We start from the raw sequence: 23088 nt of genomic DNA on the forward strand, positions 1-23088 counted from the left end.
AATCCTTTGAAGAGAGTTGCCCCCTAAGGCTGCAGAGAGGGCTCTGGGCGGGACGACCTGCTCACCCCACCCAGTGTACCCGCCTTCCCGGCCCTCCCGGGGTTTCTGGTCCAGGTCCCGGGTGGGGGGGACGGATCGCCCGAGGCTCTCACACAAAACGTCAACAGTTCCCCCAGTTGAGTCAAGTCCAAGGCCAGGTCCTCTTCCTGTAAACCCCGCGTCTCTGCTTCCTCCCGTTCTCCTTCCCAGTCCCCGCGGCTCCTCAGAGACACGTACTCCTTCTCCTCTTCCATTTTCTTCCAAGTTTCCTTCCTGTGACTTTTCCCAACACCCTCAGAGTCATTTAAGCATTAAATTCCCCACGTCACTGATGAGGAATTTGAGGACGCAAGGTTAAACAGCTTTAAGACTGTTTCAAGAGCACAAAAATGAATTTAAGTCTGATGGGATGAATGAATATTTCAATGGTCTTTCAAATAGCGTCATAAAGTATCTTAGTAACTCTGAGTTAATAAGCAGTGGATTTGGAAACGTGCGAATAACATACTATGAAAATAGCAGCTCTCAACAGTTGTTTATCGTCAGCCCGTGGACTGGATCCTGTTTTAGCCTAGGCACCCGAGATAAAGAGACGGAGGTCACGGGCCTTTCCTCTGTGGCGTGCTCTAACCAGGCAGGGAGAAGGGAGGACAGACCAGCAGGGATGCAGCGGGACGAGGGTCATGACCGAAGCCCTCAGGATGCAGAGAAGGGGCCCCACAGCGGAGCCTTGGGTACAGAGGGAGTTAGCTGGGAGAATGTGGGTGGAAAGGAAATGTCACACCAAAGGTAAAAGACATGTCAGTGACTGCAGGATTGAGAAAACACATCTCTTATGAAAAGGATTCCTCCCGTTGAACCCTTCATTTTTTCCCCAGGTTACAGTGAGAAAAACCTGTCTGAAAACAAAATCACCCGGACTGTTGTTTGTTCGAACACGAAACATGGCAGTCTCGTGGGAAGCACAGTTCCTGACAAGGTGAACTATGACGAGGGTCAACCCGGTGCCCTCGGGACACTGTGTCCTGCGGGCGGAGACGGTGGAAACGCGCAACCCAACGCCTTGCTGCCCACCGCCAAGGTCGGGCTCCTTGCCACTGGACTTAGGGTGACCAGGACACCTCCTCCTCCCTGAGAATCTCCAGAAGCTCAACTTATTTCCTGACTGTTCACTCTTTCCTTTGAGGCAAAGACTTAAAAAGAGTTTAAAGCAAAAAACTTCTATGCAAAGCAATGTTTTGTCTCCTGAGCATCCCACCAAAGCAGAACTGAACTGTTTGAAAGGCGTGCTTTCCTTAGAGACACGAGCGGTTTTGAACAACGCTCCTGAGGCAGAAGCAGCGTGGTCTGACGCACAGGATTAAAGCAGGAGGCCGGGGGTCTGCCAGGGAGCCTGAGTTGAAGTCTCCAGCCACCACCCTGTAGGCGGATGACACCTCTGGCCCTTCAAAGCCACACGTCGACTTCACCCTCTTTACCAGGACGTCTGTGCGTGAGTCGGAACGCGTGTGACGCCACTGTCCCTTCTTAGGATGAAGATCATGTAGATGCCCGATCTCTGGGTGTGAATTACCACAACCCTTTTCTAGGTTATTTAACTTGCAGTGTGGATAAAAGCGTATATTTTTGGCACACTGATTACAGTTCTGCTTATAATTGCTTTTTGGTTCCAATTAGCCTACAAAACTCTCCCTGTGGAACATCTGGGTATTCATAAATGACAACGCAGCCAATAAAAGCCCGTGATTTAAGACACAGAGTCCTCACTGTTTCACAAGCTGAATTCCAAGAAGGAAACACCTAAAAAGCACTCTACTGTATAGAAATCATGGACAGCATGGGACGACTTATTCTCTCTGTCTGTCTGTCTCTTTCTCTCGTCACCCCCCTCTCATAAAGTTTCTAATACAAATGATCTCTTTCAGCATGAAGTACATTCTCCTTAGTCCCGAGCCCTCGCGGACGACTTAGCAACAAGAGCCCAAGGCAACAGGTGTGTCGCCCATCAAGGACACGATCAGAATTGTTCTGTGAGCTGTTCCACTCCGTCACAGCCCCGCCTCACACCTGCACTGGAACACTACCCTGAATGGCCAATTTCCTATTCTGAATTCACGCCACTTGAAGACAATTGTTCAGAACTTTCAAGGAAAGAGAAAGGGAAAGAAAAAAGAGAACAAAGATGAAAAGAGAAAGCTGCCAAATAAATCTCTTCGACACGAAGATTTAACAGAGGACATTTTTATAGCTCAATTGGCGACTCATTGTTTGAAAAAAAAAGAAGTTATAATAAAAATGCAGATAGCTCGCTCACTTCAATAGCATTAGAAATTACTGTTGTTATAATAATAATACAGACTAGACTAATAGCTATTCAAAGAAAGTTCCTGCTGGAGAGCGGAGGATAATTAGTATTCTTTGGACAGAATGTGCAGAAAACAGGACAGTCTATAACAAAACTCGACTTCCTACACTAATGCGTGAAGTGACTCCCTGGGGCGGGGGGGGGGGGGGACAGGAGAAAGCGGTTGAGTTTTGAAAGCATCTTTTTTTGAACGTTTCCAAATAAGTCAAAGCACTTAGTGAGTACAAAAGGCATTTTTGAAATTCAAATGCAAAACCACTGTACCATCCCAATAACTAACGCAGATTTTCCCCCAGGGGTTTAGCTCCAGGTATATTGGTGACGGTGTGATTTACAAAAACCCTTAACTAAAAAAAGTTGGAAACGGAAGCCAGTCTGTCGCCTCTGAGCTCTGATGGTTAAGGACCGCCAGGTTAGACACCAGTTGTCTTGCTGGTGGTCCTCCCAGTACAGAACACAGAGTTGGACCCCACAGTGTGCACTTATTAGTATTTGGATGGATCGGTAGATGGATTAATAAACAGGAGCTTCTGTTTAATGAGCACTGTCATAGAACTCTTTCGTACTTTAGAGCATTTCTTCTCTCTGTGCGCAGTAATGATTGTAGATTATTTATTTTCTTCTGTCTACATTTTACAGATGATAAAAGCCGAAGCCCGCAGAGGACGAGAGCTCCTCAAGGTTGCCCTGCTGGCAGATGGCAGAGCCAGTAGCTAACATCGAGCAGCGGGAGCTACAACCTCCCAAACGCTAGCACGGGCAAGGAGAAGCATCCCCTCCACTTTCTTCTCTGGTGCCGGCTGGGTGCAACCTCAGGTGCGAACACACCAAACGGGGAGGAACGGAGGGAGGCGCTTCAGAACCGCCTTCTGGAAAGCAGATTGAACAAAAAATAACCTGCAGCACAGCCAGTGCGGGAGTCACGGCCGACAGGACGTAAGCCATAAAGCGCGTGTCTTCTGTGGGCATGAAAACTGGCAAACCGAGGCACGGGGTCCCCTGTAAACATCCCCACAGACTCACGTGAGCCCCGAGGACCAAGCCAGCAGCACTGTTTCCACAAGAAGGAAAGCGCTTGTCATTCTAGGTCATTCCACTGGTAATTACCAGAGCCAAAAAATTGCGCTAGTTGTAACACCACATTGTGTAGATATACTTAGTAAGTCAGCTTATTATCTATCCAGTGACTGACCAGTGGGCTGGGGATAACGCCTCAACTGCCGTGGAGTCTCACTGATTGGACCATCTAGTCAGTGGCTCCCACTAAATTCTCTGGGGTCCTATTCACAGGAATTCACGCCTGGGTTCGCCCCAGGTGAACCGTAGCCTGACCTGGGGAAGCAGGGTCACAGGCTGACATGTTTACAATGCCCCCGAGAAAGTGCAGCCGGAGTCGGGAGCACTGCTGTGGGCCGGCCCACCTCACGTGCCACGTGAAGAAACCCAGCCGTGCCGTGACCGGACGACCCAGGCCACACAGCGCTGTGGCTGCAGATGCGAGACTCGAACCCAGGGTTTTCTCACTCTCCATGGCTCCCTTCGGTAAGGAGCTAAAGCAGTGTGGGGCGGGCCAGAAAGTCCGTATGGTATTTTCCATAACATAAAAGACACATTTCCATTTTTACCAGTAACTTTATGGATCTGGATACTTTGGGAATGTCAGGCTGTCTTCCACTATTGGCTTCTAGTGGGTAGAGGCCAGGGGTGCTGCTAAATACCTTCCAGTGCATGAGACAGCCCGACAGCAAAGAATTATTTGGCCAAAATGTCAACAGGGGCAAACCACTTTGGACACGTTCGATCAGTCACAGCACCTTCTTCATACATGGCACACATCTTTTTCTGTGTTTCAGTTGTGTTTTTACCTTTCTTGAAATACTAAAGCATAAGACACTGAAATGTTGTGTATTGTCTTCCATCTTTGATATTAGAATGGCTGCACAAAAATTCACCAATTTTGAGTTTGTTTTTAAATGCACACTTGTATGACAACTGTCACAACACAATCTAACAAGATTAAAGACAACTAAGTGCTATGAGAGCCATCGTACAGAAAAAACATAATGGACTTTTTGGCCAATCCAACCTCTGTTGGCAAAAATCCCTCTGACTGGCTCAGAGGTGCCCATAAGACAATTCTGACTCACGCTACCTCTTTGCCGGAAATGCGAGATGAACTTCTAACACATCTCTGAAAATTCAAACGCTTTGCTAGCTGCCGCCCGGCACGAGTAGTTCTTCCACAGACAGGAGGCCTGCTGTTAGAGCTCCAGTCGGGGCCGGAAATTGAAGTGCGAGCCGTGTCTGAGGAGCGAGCACGGGCTGACACTCAATACACACTGCTGATCTGCGATAAATGTGCTAATTGTTTTGCTCTGTCCAGACATCAGCTTCCCTTGTTCCTCTCACATGTCCTCCCCTCAACAGACACGCACGCACGTGCACTCTGTCACCGACTGGTTCTCCTGCCTCCCGGGACCTTCCGGAGCCATTACTGTGCCGTCGTACTAGGACAGCTCCGTGTTTCCAAGTCTGCTGAGAGGAAGAGACCGACAATAATGTCTTTCTTGCTGCCGAATGGAAGGCAGCAGGATTCTGTAAAAAGATAACTGTGCATCTAGTCCCGCATGTAAGAGGCTGAAATCATCGCTCCGCCCTAACAACTAAAAAGCTGAACAATCAACAACTGTTCTTGTGCCCGAAGAGGACAGGACACAGGACAAACCCTGGTCCCCAACGCTGGAGAGACAGACGGGCAAAAACAAGGCGTCCGGCGTACAGAGCAGAGAGCAGGGAGCAGCGCGGGTGGGAGAGCAGTGAGGGGTGAAGGCAGAGACGTCGGTGGGGGCTGCGACTCGACCCCCTGCCCCACAAAGCCTCCTCTGCTCAGGCTAAGAAACGTGACTTCTGTCTGGTCAGAAGGGAGACACCACGAGACTTGAACAAGGGATCGGGAAATGGCATCTGAACTTGGCAGTGGCATGAAGGATGACAGATTCTGAAGGTCAGATCAGTCAGAAGGTGACCTCGGATGTCACAGGATGATGAGATTGGGGAGGGACAATTGGCAGGGACAGGAGGCACAGAAGGGGCCTATGAAAACTCTGGGGGCTGACTTTGTCATCTTTTTAAAAAAGATTCCTCGAGCCCTGGCTGGCATAGCTCAGTGAATTGAGCTCGGGCTGCAAACCAAAGTGTCACAGGTTCGATTCCCAGTCAGGGCACATGCCTGGGTTGCAGGCCATGACCCCCAGCAACCGCACATCGATGTTTCTCTCTCTCTCCCTCTTTCTCCTTCCCTTCCCTCTCTAAAAAATAAATAAAATCTTTAAAAAAAAAAAGATTCCTCACCACAGGATATGTTTTTAATTGATTTTAGAGAAGGAGGGAGGGAGGACAGGAGGGAGAGAGAAAAAGAGAAACATGGATCAGTTGCCTGCCACACACCACTGGCAAGCTAAGCAGATGGTTCCCCTTAAGTGAACTGTTAATACAGGAATGCCACGCAAATTAGATCATGCCCACAGGAGCTAGGTCGGGGGTGAAAACGCTCTTGTGGGATGGAAGCTGCAACCTAGGCATGCGCCCTGACCGGTGATTGATCCCACAACCTTTTGGTGAACAGAATAGCACTCCAACCAACTAAGCCACCTGGCCAGGGCTGACTTTGTCATCTTGGCTGTAGTGATGGTTTCACATATACTTGTCAAAACATCAAAATACACACTTTAAATACGGACAGTTTAGTTATATATCTCAAAGCTGTTATCTCACAGTGATCTAAGCTGTAATAGTCTCTCCAAAAGACTGCATTGCAATGAGAGCATAAGGAAGCAGAGAATGAGGGGAGGCTACTCCCAAGAGGCTGTGCTTCCGAAGTGGGAGCAGAAGACAGACAATAACACTGCAAAGAGTTGAAGCACCTGTGTTTTAGGACAGGAGGAGCCAAGGGCAAGAATGAATTGAAATGTAGGGATCAAGAGCCAGCTGACAGAATACGGCATGAAAAATCTAAGAAGAAAAGTAAGTCTTGAAGAGGAGGAATTTCATGGGCACAAATATAGGCGTGTTTTGCGGTTGCATTGGAAGATGCAAGGGTGGACTGGAAGGCTAGTAGAATTTCAGCCTGTCATTCTCTCTGTTTCTTTTTGGGGGAAGGATGAGGTATGTGAAGAGTAGGATACATAGGTGGAGCTTTGGAGCAGTCACTGGCTACAGAGACTGAAATGTAACCAGAGACAGACTTTCAATCCAGGACATTCTTCTGGGACAAGATGGCACACGACCGAAGTTCAGGCAACCTTGCACATGCGCACAACGGATGTCATCCAACAGTCCTCCTCTGCTATCACTTTCCCCCCAGCCGAATGTCACTTGGGGGCTACAGATTTCTAACAAACTCTTTAACTGTGTTGGAAAATAGTTCTACAATACCCATGAATATGCAGAATACTTCATTGAGTAGCAATGTTCTACCACCAAGGGTTATCAAATCTTAACACGATGCCATATTTAGCTGAGTTAGGAAAGTCCTTGAACCCAACATAGGCTTACTGGACAAAAGAGTTTCCACCACCAGCAAACATCAAGTGTTCACCTACTTTTCACATTTCATATGTTTCATGAATGATGTCTGGAGCACGTGAGAACCTCAGGTAATGCTGTGGATGGGGACAACCACATATGGCCACAAACGGCCACTGGCAAGCTAATTAGGTAGTTCCCCTTAAGTGAACCATAACACATGAATGCCATGCAAATTAGATCATACCCACAGGTCCGAGGTTTGGGAAGAAAAAGTGCTCTTGCAAGCTATGAATTTTTAGTTAAAAATGGTAACTATGACTCACAATACTGACACTATTTTTCTTTAGTGTTCTAACACTCCTTGCCACTTTGACATTGGTAAATATAAGGAAGGTTAATGAAAAATACCTCTTTCCCACGTCATGTAAAATTTCGGAACTCGAAAGCATGAAGTCGGTTTCTGAAGACAAGAGCTTTGTTCCCTGTAGACTTGAGGAAGGAAGCTCTTGTCTCCACGTCTACGAGACTGTCGTACCTGCCAAAACAGGCTGTGTGCGTCCCCCCGCAGCAGCTCCACCGTGTCCCCGGCCTGGATGTGCAGCGGGGGTCCCTCGTGCAGCGGGGGCGGGGGCATCCCGCCATAGTTCCGGATGACCTGCATCTTCGGTAGACCTGAAAACACACAGCAACGACTTTTAGCATGGACACGATAATGATGTGTGAAATCCAAACGTGCTTTAAAAAAAAACAACAGCACCATGATTAACATTAAAAAGCTTTAACAGCCCCAAGTCCAAGTACACGTTTGAAGTAACTACAATGGAATGTGTTTCTACTTTCTCATAATTGGAGATGCTAATGCGGTAAGACATATATTTATGCCCTGATCCCGCTCCCTCGCCATCCATCTATTTTTAGCTGGGAAAATATTTCTCTTTCAGCTGATGCCTGCTTCATAAAAAACACATCACGTACGGTTTAATGGAAAAGAATCAATTTTTTCATCAACTCTCTCCCTCCTGCCTATTACTTCCCTCGTGGGCATTGCCTGATTTCATCTCGGAGGCGGCTCACCCTTTCTGCGTGCGTATCGCGTTGCCCAGTCTAAGGCTCATATCTTAAGGTTATCTTTGTAATTCAAAAGCAAAACCGTGATGGATGTGCCAGGGCACTACTTAAGACATTTATAGGGAGAAATTCTTCAGGCTCCAATTCAGGCTTGCAAAGCAGACCCAGCAAAGGGAACATGTCTCAGCCAATAGCATCAATGATGCCTGCAACCCAGATGCACCCCGGTCTTCGCGTTCCTTTGAATGTGCAACGAAGGCCTCGGTGCAACATTTCATTTCCGAGAGTGGCAGCGCCACCGCACACAGGCCTGGCTGCATTAATAATGTCCCAAACGGGCAGCCTCACCGCCACCTTTGCATTTAGAGGTAAAACTGCTCGCTCCTGCAAGAGCTCACACATAAGCATGGTGTCTGTGGCACATTTGTGCACTGAAGTCGTTGCTAATGACACTGTAAGACTTTTCATTCTAACAAGGGACCACGGCAAAGGTGCAACTAGCGGAAGAGGCAGGATGAATGTCTTCGAGTTGTCAATGTTCATGTTACCTAGAAAAGACCCAGTATCTCCATGAGATGTTCCAGCAAACGGTTTAACGAAGTCTTCAAAAGTCTCTCCACCAACACATCCTTATCCATCTGATCAACGGGAGGCAGCAGGGCAGGAAAACATGGTACCCTTCACCCCGGTGTGGCTGCTGCCACTCCTGGCACGTGTGGGCGCCGCCATGCCTCCTCCTGGCTCTGACCTCTCGCCCCAGGAGCTGGGGGCGGTGGGGGGGGGGGGGGGGGGGGGGGCTGTAACCCCACCTCTTCCCTGGAGCGCTTCCCTACCAGACATGCTAAGGTGACACCCTGACCCAAACAGCAGACTTTGTTGTCTTTCCCCAAAACCACACTCGGCAGCCCTTCTCGGTGGAGTGTTTGTCCAACCTACTCGCTACAAATGCTGCGGGTGGGGAAGGAGCTGACTTTCCCATTTCCATGAGGCTGCTACTGTTCACTTAACCTGCAATCCCATCACTGTGTAAATTCTATAAACGCCTGATCACTCTGTCGCAGGCCTGAAACTAGTAGAATATGGTATGCCAGCTGTAGTTGAAAAATACAATAGTACTGAAAAAATGAATATATGAATTATGTAACAGTATTCTCCTATTTCGAACCCTTCCTGTTGCACTTAGAACGAAATCCGGACTCCTGGCCACAGCCTACAGACCCACATGTTTTCTGGCCCCCAGAACTCGCCAGCCTCACACTCGCTCACTGCTTTCCGTCATTCTGACCATTGTGTAGTTGCTTACCCTCCCTGAGCAACTGGATCCGACTGCGTTATGACCCTTGGCTCACAGTTCATCTATCATTTGTTAGCTTGTCATCTGTCTCCTGGCCTCTCCTTTTCTATATACTTGTACCGCCCGAATTTGAGTGTTAACTATTTATTGTCATCATCAACTTTAGCTTCTCATAGTAAAAAGAGGAGTTAAAATTCAGATTTTATGGGACAACTACCACTTCGTCATTAGTTTTGACTTGTTTTTTAACAGTTTGTGTCTATTTGTGCTTTAACCTATAAATCTAAGCACATGCTCCATGCAACTGAAACTGTGCAGGAAATAAAATTACTTTTAATGTGCAAAATGGCTAATACATGTCTTAAAAGTCCTTAAGGATGATGCTCTTAATAATGTATATTCATCCCGAATATCCTTTAAATTAAGTGACTTGTATCACTGACAGAAAGAGAATACTTTTTTATACCATACACTCCGTGGCGGAATCAGCACAAAAATGCAAGCTCTAAGGTGAAAGCCACTTCTACTTTCCAAACAAAGTCTGCGCTGGTCTCACCCCAGCTTTTCTCTTGAGCTGCCTCCTTCCCGCGATACACTGGCTTGATAGCTGAAGGCCTCTTGCCTCGCGTTCCCCAAAGACCCCGCTGTGGGCAGACCTGGTCTATTGATCTGTGTGCGGAAGGAAGAGCTCCGCTGTTGGTATTCCTGACAGCAAAGGTGTGGAGCACACCAGTGACTCGGGCTGTCATTCTGATGTGCTGAGTGTTGGAGGGGCCGGCGGGCCCTCAGGTCAGAGACCAAGGATCCGCACCTCTGCAAAAAATGCAGGTACATTGAACAAACTCTCTACCTTTCTTAGGGACAGTCTTCTGTAAGAAACTTCTTGAAACAGGAAGAAAAGAAAAGTAGAAGAGCCATCTACTCTTTGTAAAACGGCACCACGCCGAAAGTATTGATCTGGAAGAACTTCCGACCTGCTGTCTTCACGAACTTTGATGAGCTCGCTTTCAAACTCTGAGGACCCACAGCCGCCACGGCCTCTCACAGGTAACTTTGAGGTTCAGTCTCTCCCCTGTTATTTACCTTGATTATTGTTTCCTCCTTGACCTTCTTCCACAATAAAAAAGTAATTCAAGTCAGACCATTTAGACACAATCTTATGGATTCGATGTGAGCAGACTGAGTGTATAAATGTATCACTCCAAAAGTAAGTGAGTGAATAATTATTACTCAAACCCAACAATGTTTCCTAAGAGGAGGCTGGCTCCGTATCTGTCATTAAGGGAGTAAAATGTTTGTTTCATTGCCTTTCAGTGGGCCAAGGTCAACAACCAACGTATCTACATAATATACAGAACCTGAGACTCAGGAACGTACCTCGTTAACACTCTAACAAGGAGAGAGAAACCACCCTGAGCTGTGCACGCTTCTCAGACAACACTGTTCTGGCCACAGAGACACCGCACACTAGCCTGCAATAGTGATTCTGTCCAGGAAGCTTCTTTGGGTAATTAAGGCAAACACTTTGTTTCCACATAAAATAAAGTCCAGTTGCATCTAGCTAACTAAAAGCAAAAAAAAAAAGTGTTCCTGCTAATACTGACCTGTCACCCAGTGAGAATGGAATCCTGGATTGACTAAGAAAAATAAGGGAAGATTATGGAAAGGCCAGACGTAATTGCTGGTGATTTTAATACCTAACGAATAAATCAGTATCTTTTCCCGAGAGAGCCGGGAAACAATCAGATGCACAATTTTCCAGGGGGAAATGATAGTTTTAGAAATAACAACAGACCCTTCAACTACTAAAGGAAGTTCAGAGATTCTGTTTCAAAATCTCTACATAAGCCTGGGATTATCATACCAGGAGTATATATTTTTCTTCCTTCCTCTACAGTAATTGGGAATACTAAAAAAAAAAAATTAAGGTATTAGCCTACAAAGCTCGTGTCCTCTACAATTAGTCAATTTAAAATATCTGAAATGTATATAGAATATTGACTTTAGAAATAGCAATGTTTTGTTTGCCCTTCAAAAAAAATCTTGACTTTTTTTTCTCCATCTCCTATCAATTCAATAACTATTACCACTCTTCCTGGTCTTTGTCTTTTTTTTGTTCTTATTTCCTTAAAGCTAGCTTTCTTCTCTCCCCAAATGTTTAGCTTCCTGTCTTTTCTACATAAAGAGCTTCTTTCATCAACCTTAAATACCAAAATTATGCTATGGTTTCAACTTGTTCAAATTTAACACAAGAAGCTATTTAAATGTTTAAACATAGAGTTGCTTCTAATTATCTGAAAAATCATAGAAATGAAATGGAACCTACATCCCAAGGGTATAATAAAAAAATATGAAAGTGATAATTATTGAAATGTAAACCGCTGACTACAAAGAAAAATACAAAATGTTAACATGGTCAGAAATCGTGCCAAAGGCGTGAGTCATCTGGACGGCAGTTACACCGGTGAAAACAGGACTGCGCACAGACAAGACACACCGAACTTGAACTTTGCTCAGCCTCTCTGAGTTCTCAAAACACCGGTGACACCGAACTCACCGCCACGTGCAATTATCCTTCACAAAAACACCTGCATGCCACATGGAACATGTCCCTGCTAACGTGACACTTAATTCTGAAACCCTCGCGCCGATTTCTCACGGAGTTCACGTGCACGCCATGACAAAGGGCTGGCCGTAAAAACGGCCCGCCCCCGAGTTCCTGGACAGGGTCGGCCCATTTCATTTACGTGTTTCTCGTTCCTTGAGACAAAATCCTCTGGGACAATGAACAAAACTTCTCTGAGCTCACTCAGGTTCGCCCCGTCACGGCACTGCGATGGGTACAGGCGTGGAGCAGAGAAATCGGCTGCTGTTGGCTGTTTTGAAAGCACAGGAAAGTGTCCCGTGGTTTAACCTACTGTGTGCCAAAACAATCCTTTCAATATACCTGTATTGAATATCTACTATTATCGAGACCACAGCACCAAGGTTTAGCTAAGTTCAAGTATGACAAACAGCAGGCATCATTCGTGTAGAAAAGAACATTTCATGAAAATCCATGCTTGTGCACTGGCTGGGTGAAGAACATTAATCAGTATCTCTCTGTTCAGTAAACTCAGCGAACACCGGCGGAGGCCCCTGCTTCTGTCCACCTTGGAGCTACAGCCTTTCTGAAAAACCTAGCTACAGAATTTTCTTTCAAGTCCCAACAACAGTAAGGAGATGTTCTATTCAGGAAAGTTCTTTTTACTTTTTCTGCAATTTTTTTTTACGTCTCTATAGAAAAAATATTTTTATCGATTCCAAAACCCCCCACAAAATCAATGCTTTTTGTTTTCTTTAGAGCAAAGACTATCTAATTCATTCATCTTTGTTTTATTAACCCCAAGCACAGTGCTCAGATGTGGGAAAAACTTGGTAAAAAAAAAAGTGATTTAATTTTCAAGAGAAAGTTTTACTATGAGAGTTGAATGCGAATTGTAAGACAAAAGTACGTGATAAAAACCAAATTAATATTTCTTTTTCCTATTTTCTTCAAGCATTTAACAATTCATGACATATGTTCTCAAATTCACTTTGAGGTAACCACTAAGAAATCGAGGCTGTGGCGGTAACTTCTGTGTTTTCGTGGTCAAGTTTAATTCAAACACCCAAGAGGGCGTGGGAACCACAAAGCTAAGAAGACCCAGGGCACCCACCTGAGCAACTGAAGCAGCAGCTTACCCCCCCTCTGATTTCTCCAGGGGCTCTTCCCACCCCGATGAACTCGCAAGCTCCTTCTCCAGTGAACTGTATATACCCAGCTTGCCACTGTCTTCCAAACTGCTTCTTTCTTTTTATCTCCCCCTAGATAGATCCTTCCAGAATATATCTCTGTTGTTGTCAAATTTCACCAAGACCAAGGAGAATGATTTTGCATAAAACGGAGCAAATAAGTTTGGAAATGTTTTGAAAAGTTACTTTGGAGTCTACAGATACTTAAAGCATGTTCATCTACAGGCTGGGCTGGTTCCTGGACCCCTTGTCGGTGGTTCATTTGGTCCTGAGACATGAGAGGCAACCGTGAGTAAGAGGTTGGGTCCCTTCTCTTAAAGAGCTTAGCGTCAACTGGGGCCAGAGAGGGACACACACAGTCTTTCTTGGGGTGACACAGCTGTGACAGCGAAGAGACGTGTCACCATGCAAGTGCTCAGCAGAAGCGCCGAACCAGGGGAGCTCAGAGACTTCCAGGGAAGCAGACTGGAAAGTGGGGTAGGCTCCAGCCAGACACGGGGAGGGCACACAAGCTCCCCCATCTGAAGAAGCACAAACCTCTGTGCTTACATGACCTCCCTCGGCAGGGCTCCACCGGTGGGTCCAGGCAGGCTGACTCGGACACTGGCGATGGGGTGGTTCAAACACTGGGCCGCTACACGAGGCCGATCAGACCAGTCCGCCAGCCCGGGGGCGGGGTGCTGACGACCCGCAGAGGGGTCGGGGAGTGGGGCGTCTCTGAGGTGGGCGTGAGGGGGTGAGGTGTGCGGAGGTAACCCTGCAGAAACGGAACAACTCTGGGTGCCGGCCAGGCCCAAGGTGCGGCTTGTGGGGATGTGAGGCTGAAGCCAGGGCCAGAGGTCACTGGGGGTGAAAAGGTCAATGTCAGGTGAAGTGCGGAGGCTCGGGTTTCACAAGTGGGTTTTTTCAATTTTACTCGAAGTTTCTTTATCTAAGAAAACGCTGCTTTGAAGAGTTTTAAATGACCTAAAACAGAGGCATACCCTGCGTTTGTCACGAACGCCATGAGGAACACAGGACAGACAGGATTCTCGGGGAAGGGGAGTGAGCAGACACAGCTCGTGGGCACGGGAGCGGTGCCGGCGCTGCCCCGCGCTTCACTGGCATCTCCACGTGACGACCTCTGGGTCTGCGGACGGACCCGGGGTGACCGGCAGGAGAAGGCACCGAACTGGTGGCGGACGGGAGCTCTGGTTACACGGGAATCACCCCGGCTCCGTGCCGGCTGGCCGCCTCTTCTCCTCCAACTGCTGACCCAGTCCCTCACTGTCGCTCTCAGGGACGGTCCCCAGGGAGCAGGGCCTCGGGACACCGGACTCCCGCACACAGGCCTCACCTCCAGCCTCCGCACGGTTTTCGGGGAACACAACCACTTCTAGTTCTTGAATAATTCAAGTAAGGCTTCAGCTTAGGAAACAAAACCATCTAACAAAGAAAGGTCAGGTCAATATGGGATAAAGGTGGCACCTACGAGCAAATTCCACATCTACAAAGTCATAAGAACCTTTTTCCCCCCCAAACGGAATTTCAAACTCCATAGCCAGTGTTTTCCTTCCCTTTCTGGCGATCGCGGGCAATAAGGAGTGTCCCAGGAGAGGGCAGCTGGGAAAGAACTGTTAGACTCGGGAACGCAATCCTTCTGGACACTTCCGTCCTGAGACGGGCCTCGGGCGTGTGTTCTCCTAGACGCCACACTGGCTCCCAGAGCCTTGAACTCATCACTTGTGACCTCAGCCCGACGCTGCCCCCAGCATCGACTGCGGTTCCACACGACGACAGCACGTGAGCCGGCGCAAAAACCCCGACAGAACGTTCCGTGGGTCACAGAACACGTCTCGCAATGAGAGCTCTATGAACTGCAAACAAGAAACAGCACTGAGAATTAGAGCATCGTTTTCAGACTCATTTTGTGGTGACATTTTCAGGGGTTTGGCGGGTACTATTGAAAATGTATGTCCAGCAACTTAAATATTCAATCAGTGTATTAGTACGGCCGTGCAAGAGAAATAAGCCAGTCAGAGAAAGACAAGTACCATACGATCTCACTCACATGTGAAATCTAATGAACAAACTGAATTAATGAGAAAAATAACGAGGATAGGAGGCGTGGGAATATGAAACAGACTGACAGCGGTGAGAGGGGGAGGGGGAGGAGGGCAATGGGCGAAAGAAGGGGAAGGGATTAGTCAAAGAACTTACTCACATGACCCGTGGCCAAGGGCAATCAATGGGTGTGGGGATTGCCTGAGGGAGAGGGGAGGGCTCGGTGGACACGGGCAAAGGGAGAAAACTTGGGATAATTGTAATAGCATAAACAATACAATATAATTTAAATGTTAAAAAATGAAAGTGTATGTCCAGCAACTTAAATAATCCACCAGTTTATACACAGGGGAAATGGCAAGCTGCTATTAGCGCCACCACGCAGCAGAACTACGATGTGGTCGGGGCCCCAGGTTTCATTCCGGCACAGAAGTTGTATGAGGACCCGAGCATTTCCTTAACCGTCATTTCGCCTCAATCTTCCTACTGGGCACACTTTTGCAGGGTATTTTTTTAATGAAAAAAGACCCCCGTTCAAATGAATGGCTTCATAAAGCTACTAACACGAAGGGTAGAACCTACCATCCCTTATAAAACACACAGCCAGAGCGCAAAAGGTTTGACTTGTCACTTCAGAACTATACGTAGGAAGTGGGGTTGGATAAATTGATCAGAGGAATTCACCTTTGTCAATAAACAAAGGGCCATGGATGTTCCTGTCCACAAGGGGAACCCCTCACACTGGTAAGGGCACGGCATAAAGACTCCAGCTCATCGCCACCCACAGAGAAACCGAGGAGACTCGGACACAGCTTTGTTGGAGAGCACAGGGGTGCCGGTAACAGGGCCGCTCCCTTCGTGAGGAAGTGTGCTCGTATTCTCATGTAAATATAACGACAGAAGTACATAGGTACAAAAACAGCCTCTATCTTTATATTACATTCTTGCGATCTCTAGAAATGAATCCCAGCTTCGTCATCCTTTTTAAGGAAATACTCACTAAGCAGCTACTACACACCAGCTACCATGTTAGGTCTTAGGGATCTGCGTTCTGCTGAGGGTTCTGTTCACACACGAGTGGAAACAGACCGAGTTCTCTGTGACACCTGTTGAGGAGGAACCGAAGTCTCCAACGAGAAACGAAGGGAGGGGTGGCTGTACCAGACAGTTCTCCCGGCCCGTCTTCACCATCCTAATGGACTAATAGCCAGAGAACTACCTTTAAAAGGGCAAACCGTTACACTTTCTTTCTCCCACCTCTAGGCAAAAGAAAGCTCTTCAATGCCGACCTGTATGAAAGGAAAAAAAACGCTCCAACAATTAAAATTACTTGGCATCCAAAGGCTGGTCGGATTCGTCTGAAATGCACTCACTCCTTTCCCACTCCACATGTTCTCTCCCCGAGTTTATTCTGTCTCGGTCCGGGGCTGTAGCGTGCGAGTGGGTCTCTGCAATGCTTAGAGAGGTGGACGGATTCCTTGGCTTGCAGGCCTTGTCCCCACGGCGGCCACTACTCTCCGCATAACAGCACCGACAGTGAAGTCCACTTCCAAGGTGCTGAACCTGAAGAGTTCCTGTGTGCTGGGCTGGGTTGCGTAACTGTTATTTTCATGCTCGTTATCGCCAGTGAGTGGGAAGGCATTTGGAAGACTTAGCTCCCTTGGCTTCGAAGGGAGGTGACTAGAAAAGAAGCTAACTCGCGTGCCAGTTTTTCTAGACACCCATGTGCATCTCCACGGGAAGACAAACACGCAGGGACCAGCAGCCGCACACACCCCCCTAACACCCCTGAACTCACGCGCATCCACTCCCCGCCTTGGTGAACCACACCCTTCCCTGCAGGAGCAAAGGGAAGGAGGCCCCAGGGGGTCCTTTACTGGTAGGTACTTCGGCTTTTAACTTCTGTTTCTTTGTCTTTCCCGAAGGCACCCATGTATCCCTGTGTTTACTGATTTTTAAAAATCTTCCACGTGCTTTTTGCGCTTAGAATGGAAGTGGCAAACAACACAGGCATGGTCTTGCCCTCAAAAAACTTGAAACCCAACAGAGAAAGGGGAAAGTATGCAGGCAATTCTAATAACGCATTATAAGTTTAACGGCCCAGAGGTTGCGAGCGCGGTGGAAACGAAGGGCAGGAAGACAGTCTCACCGAGGGCTCTTCCCCGGGAGGAAGCCCTGTGAGCCAGGCGAGCTTACCAGCACGACTGTAGTCTATGTAATGATGTGGGTGAGACATTTTTCCTACACAAAAATGGGACTTTAAAAAGGGCCCTTATTAAAATTGCAACAATTTATGAAATTTTAAATAACAATGAAAAGGCAATTTACAACGTATAATTAGGATTATCTTTCAAACACTTGTTCCAATAAAGTTTATGATATGCAAAAAGTTGGAAACCATCTAAATGAATAGCGATTGGGAATTGCTTAAATTAAATCTAGGGTAGCTCCCTGTAATTGCATAGCAAGCTGGAATTTAAAGATAATGTTACAGGAGATGGCTTAATGACGCAGGACCACATTCAAACACGCTGTCAAGGGGGAGAGGAGCGGATCACCAACCAGCGACACACACAGTGAGACCGCGTTTCTGTTTAAACAACAGGGAAGAAGCACAGGGAAAGACCCGTGGGTAGTCACGCCGCCGTGTCAATAGTAGCCACGTTAGGTTTGCAAAATTCTAGGAACTGGCTGCTTATCTCGGTTTTATAGAGTTAACATCTGTGTCTTTTATACACGTTTTAAAGTATTTTTGTTCTCGTGGTTAAACCACACCCTTCAGTGACACCCTGGTTGCCTGTAAAATACGGTCCAAAACACCAATGTCCTGACCATAAACGCAGGTACCACCCAGGAGTCTCCGACCGTGACATTCCAAGCGCCAACCACCAGGGCCGTCCCTCATCACACTGCCCCGCGTGCGACCTAGCACGAGCACCCACCCCCTCTGGGTGGACGTGGCCGGCAGCGGCTCCTTTGTGCAAGAAGTGTCTCTGTACCTTCCCTCTGGGACGCCGCTCGCCCATGCCTGGCTCTGGGGGAGCTGGCAGGAGCCCTCTTCCAGGGGCTCCCCTGTGACGTGCATGCAGAGGGGCTGACCTCGAACTTCCACAAGGCAGGCACAGACTCCTCCTCGTTCCACTGTGTTTCCACGACCCTCTGAGTCACCACCACAGAAACGGCTGCACCGAACGTAGGCCGTACGCTCCTGTTCCGTCTCCTGCCCACTGGAACGCAATCACCACCAAGCCTGGGACCACGAATTAGTCAGCGGTCCAACGTACAAGGAAAATAAAGTCGGCGGTCCAGGTTGCTTGGGAGAAGTATTCTTCTCTCCTAAATGAACAATAATTGTTCAGATTTTCGAGTCATCATGTGCCTACAAGGAAGGAATTGCACGGCTCGGAAAGGAAAGGAAATTTAAATTCATCATCTGACTAACCGCTCGCATGACACGGCCCTAACGTGTGAAACCCAGAGCCCTGTATTGAAAGCGACTGGGTCACGGAAGAAAATATGAGTTGCTTCGCTATCATCAACACTGAGTCCACTCTGCCGGCGGATTGGTATTCCCACAGGTCAAGGCCCACGCCTCCAGCCCCCTTTCTCCAATGAACGGTATATCTGAAAATATGACAGTGGTTTGTTTTTTTTTTAAAGTTATAGTTCAGGCTGAAAAACTAGAGTAGCTCAGAAAACCTGCACGGGAAAATACCTTCTCAGTTTTTATTCTCTGCAGTTTGGGTTTTTCCTTAAAGAGCTTCGACAGGGGGAAGGTAAGGTACCTGCCAGAACCAGCAGGAGACGGGGTCGCCGGGAGACGGGGTCGCCGGGGCTGAGGTTATCTGGAGCATTTCCAAGCCCAGCAACACGGCCCGTCAACCATCAGTGGTTTGGGGATCTAATAACTGTCTCCCCTATTTCATGAAGAGCACTGAGAGTTGGACCGATTTTAGTCGAGGCCACCAGTTTCCAAGTTTCTTCTGTTCCGGATGCAACCAGACCGACAGGCTGTGTGATGAGGTTTCAGCAGCCACACTTACTAACCAAAGGGGAGCTCTGAGCCCCCCGCCCGCCATGTCTCAGAGCAAAGGGCAAACGGGGACGCAGTCTCTCTGCACTGAGTGGGTAGAAAAGGACATTCTGGCGTATGAGGAACGGGCCAGGGAACGAAGCTGAAAGTTTCTAAGTCGATCCAACTACTCGTTACAATGCTGGCGGCGAGGACTGCATTCAGAACGGGGCAGACGCAGCCCGAAAGCAGGAATCCCCCGCCGAGTGAAACCCCCACGATCCACAGCGGCCTCCCAGGCTGCAAAGGCTGGCCGTGTCTTCCCGAAGCTTCCCTGGGTTTTCTGGTTATTGTTCTTTGTAAACCTATCATGTTTTATATATATATGCTGGGCATCGTGTTTAAAGGTGTCTGTGGGAGCCCCTCTGTGAACTGTGGGTTAAACCGAGGAATGCACATATAACGGGGCTGTGTGTTCCTGTAGTTCATCCGGTTGGTTAGGATTCCTGGGGGACCTCTGGGGAGGCAGTCATCTTCCAAAGCCAAGTTCATTCAGTGGCTTAAAGCACACTTTCCACGTGCGAATACTCAGACAGGATTTTAATATACTAACTTTTACACTGGTGGACAGTATTGTGTAAACTCGGGTTATAAAAAAACTTTAGTAGTAAAAAAGTGGAGAAATACATTGTCCTAAGTCAAGCACATCTGATAGGGGAAAAATCACCTTGAACAACATCAATGTGTAGAACATTCCACTGGAAGGACTTCGAAAACATCTCTAGGTCCTCCGCAGCCCCTGTAAGCTTACACTGTCTCCCTAGATTTTTGAACTCTAGGTAGATTTGGATTGAAAAAAATAGTGAAAAGCAAAAACAAAAACAAAAAAACCATGACTGTATAAACTCTTTCACCAAACAAATTAAAGTTAAGAGAAAGTGATAGACAGAATTACACACAATATGATTCGAGGTAATTGCCCCAAAAAGTGTTTCCAAAAACACTGTTCCAGAGAGATTCCAGTTTGCACAAGGGAGAGCACGCTGGGTACCTCTGCTGAAAGTCCGGTCAGTTTGCCTCCGCACACCGGCCAGTCCCCCCCCACCCCGCTCTGATTCCAGCAAACGGGGCCACCGCGGTGCTCTGCGTCGGCTGTTACGGGTCCTAAGCGAATCTCCTATTGTGTCAGTTTAGCTCTGAGTAGTTGATATTAGAGACCAATGATTTTCACTGGAGGATTCTCGCAAAACTTATCAGAATATCACTTTATAAACATGTCTGGGTTCTGTATTGCTGTGGGTTTAGACTCTTCTATTCACTGTTCTTGTGGCCTGAAAAAAAAATTAGCAAAGCTGCTGTGGCCTCACCAATATTTAAATAGAATGCTCTCCACTGTTTATAAAGGGTGGGGCACAAGTAGGTTTACAGTTGTGAGTACGCAAAACAGAGTTTGTTATTGGGTTATTATTTATTAATTATTGTATTATTTTCCATATGAAAAACTGTAAACCTACTTTTGCCACACCGTGTACACACTCATGAAGAGTAAGCATGTAACAAAAAAAAAAAAAATAGAACTGCTAGCCTCAATAACAAACCACTCTCTTAATTTCCAAAGTATAAAAGAAGCATATGCCAACTTTTCAAAGAGGTCAGAGAGTTTGCAACCCAGAAACCAGCGGTCCCTTTTATACAGCTGGGCTCACGATCCAGCTCAGTGTTTATTTCCTGAACACCTACTATGTTCCAGATGCCATGGTACGAGCATGAAAACGCTGAGACTCTTGCTATTCGTCAGGAGCTGATGGAAAGTGTTAGGAAGTACACACATACCCAGGTCATTGCAAAAACTGTAACAGAATCCTCCGTCGGGGTTGTCCTGAGGGAGCCCGCAGAGCACACCAGAGGGGAGGCATGACAAGGCGGGCTCCTTGGACCGGGGGCATCCGCACCAAGTGCACAGGATGGTGGGCAGGACAGACCGGAGTCGGCCCCGGGTGAGGAAGCGGGGCAGGGCTGGTGTGGCCGCATGCAAGGGTGCTGCAGGCAGGCAGGAGAGCGGCAGTGAGAGGCTCGCACTGACGCAGGCCTGGGGACCCTTCCTGCACACTCGACAGGCGGGCTCTGAGGATGGCGGCACGTGTAAGCTTGCCAGGGAGGTGGGATGGGGGGTGGAAGTTCTCCTTTAAGTAAACCCTTCTCCTGACAGTGTGGGGGAGGCAAGAAAGGAAGTTAGGATTAGAGGCAAGAGGAGCCCTTAAGAGCCTGTGACAATTATCAGTAAATTGAATAATCATTTACTAAGCACCCCTGGTGTGAGGGTGGCCATGGGAAGGACAGGGGGAAGTGGAGGAGTTGGGAGTGGTCCACGCCAGGCCAGGTAGCAAGGGGTGCATTGTCTGAGAAAAATTTTAAAACAATAATAAAACTGTCTGAAAGTCAGTTTGACCTTTCTTATCTCTGTGGGCCAGGGACTGTGAGCAGTGTCAGGGACGAAACATTCCTCCTGCCACTCGGGGGACCACGCCCACCACCCCATCCTCCCGGGGCGTCCGTGTCCTGCAGGCCAGCCACCCGGGGATTACAAAGATCAAGCCCAAGTGCTGGCCCTGGAGTTACCTGTCCATCTAGCAGGGGAGACAGAGCTCAGTCGCCGGAGCTCACAGCACACCTGTCACACATCTGTCCTGAATTCACCGGTCACGCTGGGACATCCAGGGGGCAGCCCAACTGGTCCCACACACCCTGGCCGCACGTGGCCACCCCGCTGAGGGCAGGGCCAGGATCCTGCCGGTCCCCACCCACAGGGACCCCTGTCCCCGCCCCCGGACTCTGAGGGAGGGCGCGGTCCTTCTCTGTCAACGCTGCGGTGCGCAAACCGCACTCCTGCCCACTGCAAAGCCACCAGGCAGAGAGGGCGGGGACACGGTCACTGTCTCTGCTTTGTGCCCCGTGAGTGGTGCCAAAATAAGGAAGCAGCAAACTAAGGCCATGGGTGTTCGTGTGTTTTCTTCATTGCTTTTAGAGAGAGAAGGAGGGAGAGAGAGAGAAGCATCGATGAGAGAGAAGCGTCCATGGGTCGCCTCCCACACATACTCTGACTGGGGATCGAACCTGCAACCTTTCGGCCACAGGATGATGCTCCAACCAAGTGAGCCACATGGGCTCGGGCAAAAACAAGGCAATGGATGTTATCTGTCAATGCAGTTTTTTCAAGGCAGGTGGCAGTAACTGTGAGGAGAGGAGGGCGCATTTTAGAATCAGAGTAGGGATGGGGAGGGATTTTTTTGTGGCGGTTTTTGTTGTTGTTGTTGCTGTTGTTTGAGAAAGCTCCTGAGGTCACACGCAAGGGGGCGGGCAGTGGACCCCCTGAGGCCTGCACACCTGCCCCTATTTCAACAGCAGCTCAGTGGGCCCCTGTGGCTCCTGACTCCCCACTCGGCCGTCCGTGCTCCTGCAGCACGATCACTCACGGAGACACCAATTCCGTGCTCCCCCCGCCCCGCCTTTTCCTGTCCCCTCTCTTACAAGCAGGTAGCTAAGGTCTTTATTTCCCTGCTTTAAGGAGCACTGTAGGGTAGAGAGCAAAAGCTTTGAGAGATCACTGACTCCCCCTGCCCTCGGCAAAAGCTGAACTGCTGGTGAGATGAAGCTAAGTGTGTCCCAGAGGAGACAGGGGAGGAGACTCAGCCTTTGGCCAAGCCAGCCGAGGGTGGAGGAGGCTGACCAGAGGGAGAAGCACACCGAGGTGTGTGGCTCTGGGGCACCGGGAGTGTCCCAGGGCTCCGAGGCTTCACGGGGGGGGGGGGGTGCGGGGGGGGGGGCAGGACTTCAAAGGCCACCTGGGCACCGAGGAGAGCTGGCGCCCCGGCCTCGGACACCCTCCTGACCAGACACTGTGCTGGCCCCACGGGACAGGGACCCAGGGACCGGCCGTCCTCAGACTCCGAGGCGGGGATGACAGGC

At 48.5% G+C, this 23088-nt stretch overlaps 1 protein-coding gene across 1 annotated transcript in view; it reads right to left on the reverse strand.

Annotated features, from left to right (window-relative positions):
* VAV3 (vav guanine nucleotide exchange factor 3) overlaps nucleotides 1–23088 on the reverse strand; it is a 254195-nt gene that overhangs the window by 34636 nt on the left and 196471 nt on the right. Inside the window, exon 20 of the mRNA XM_028502809.2 lies at nucleotides 7467–7603. Within this exon, the coding sequence (XP_028358610.1) occupies nucleotides 7467–7603 (137 nt within the window). The remainder of the gene's footprint in view (nucleotides 1–7466; nucleotides 7604–23088) is intronic.

This window comes from Phyllostomus discolor, chromosome 14 (genome assembly GCF_004126475.2).
Source record: "Phyllostomus discolor isolate MPI-MPIP mPhyDis1 chromosome 14, mPhyDis1.pri.v3, whole genome shotgun sequence".
Taxonomy (NCBI): domain Eukaryota; kingdom Metazoa; phylum Chordata; class Mammalia; order Chiroptera; family Phyllostomidae; genus Phyllostomus; species Phyllostomus discolor.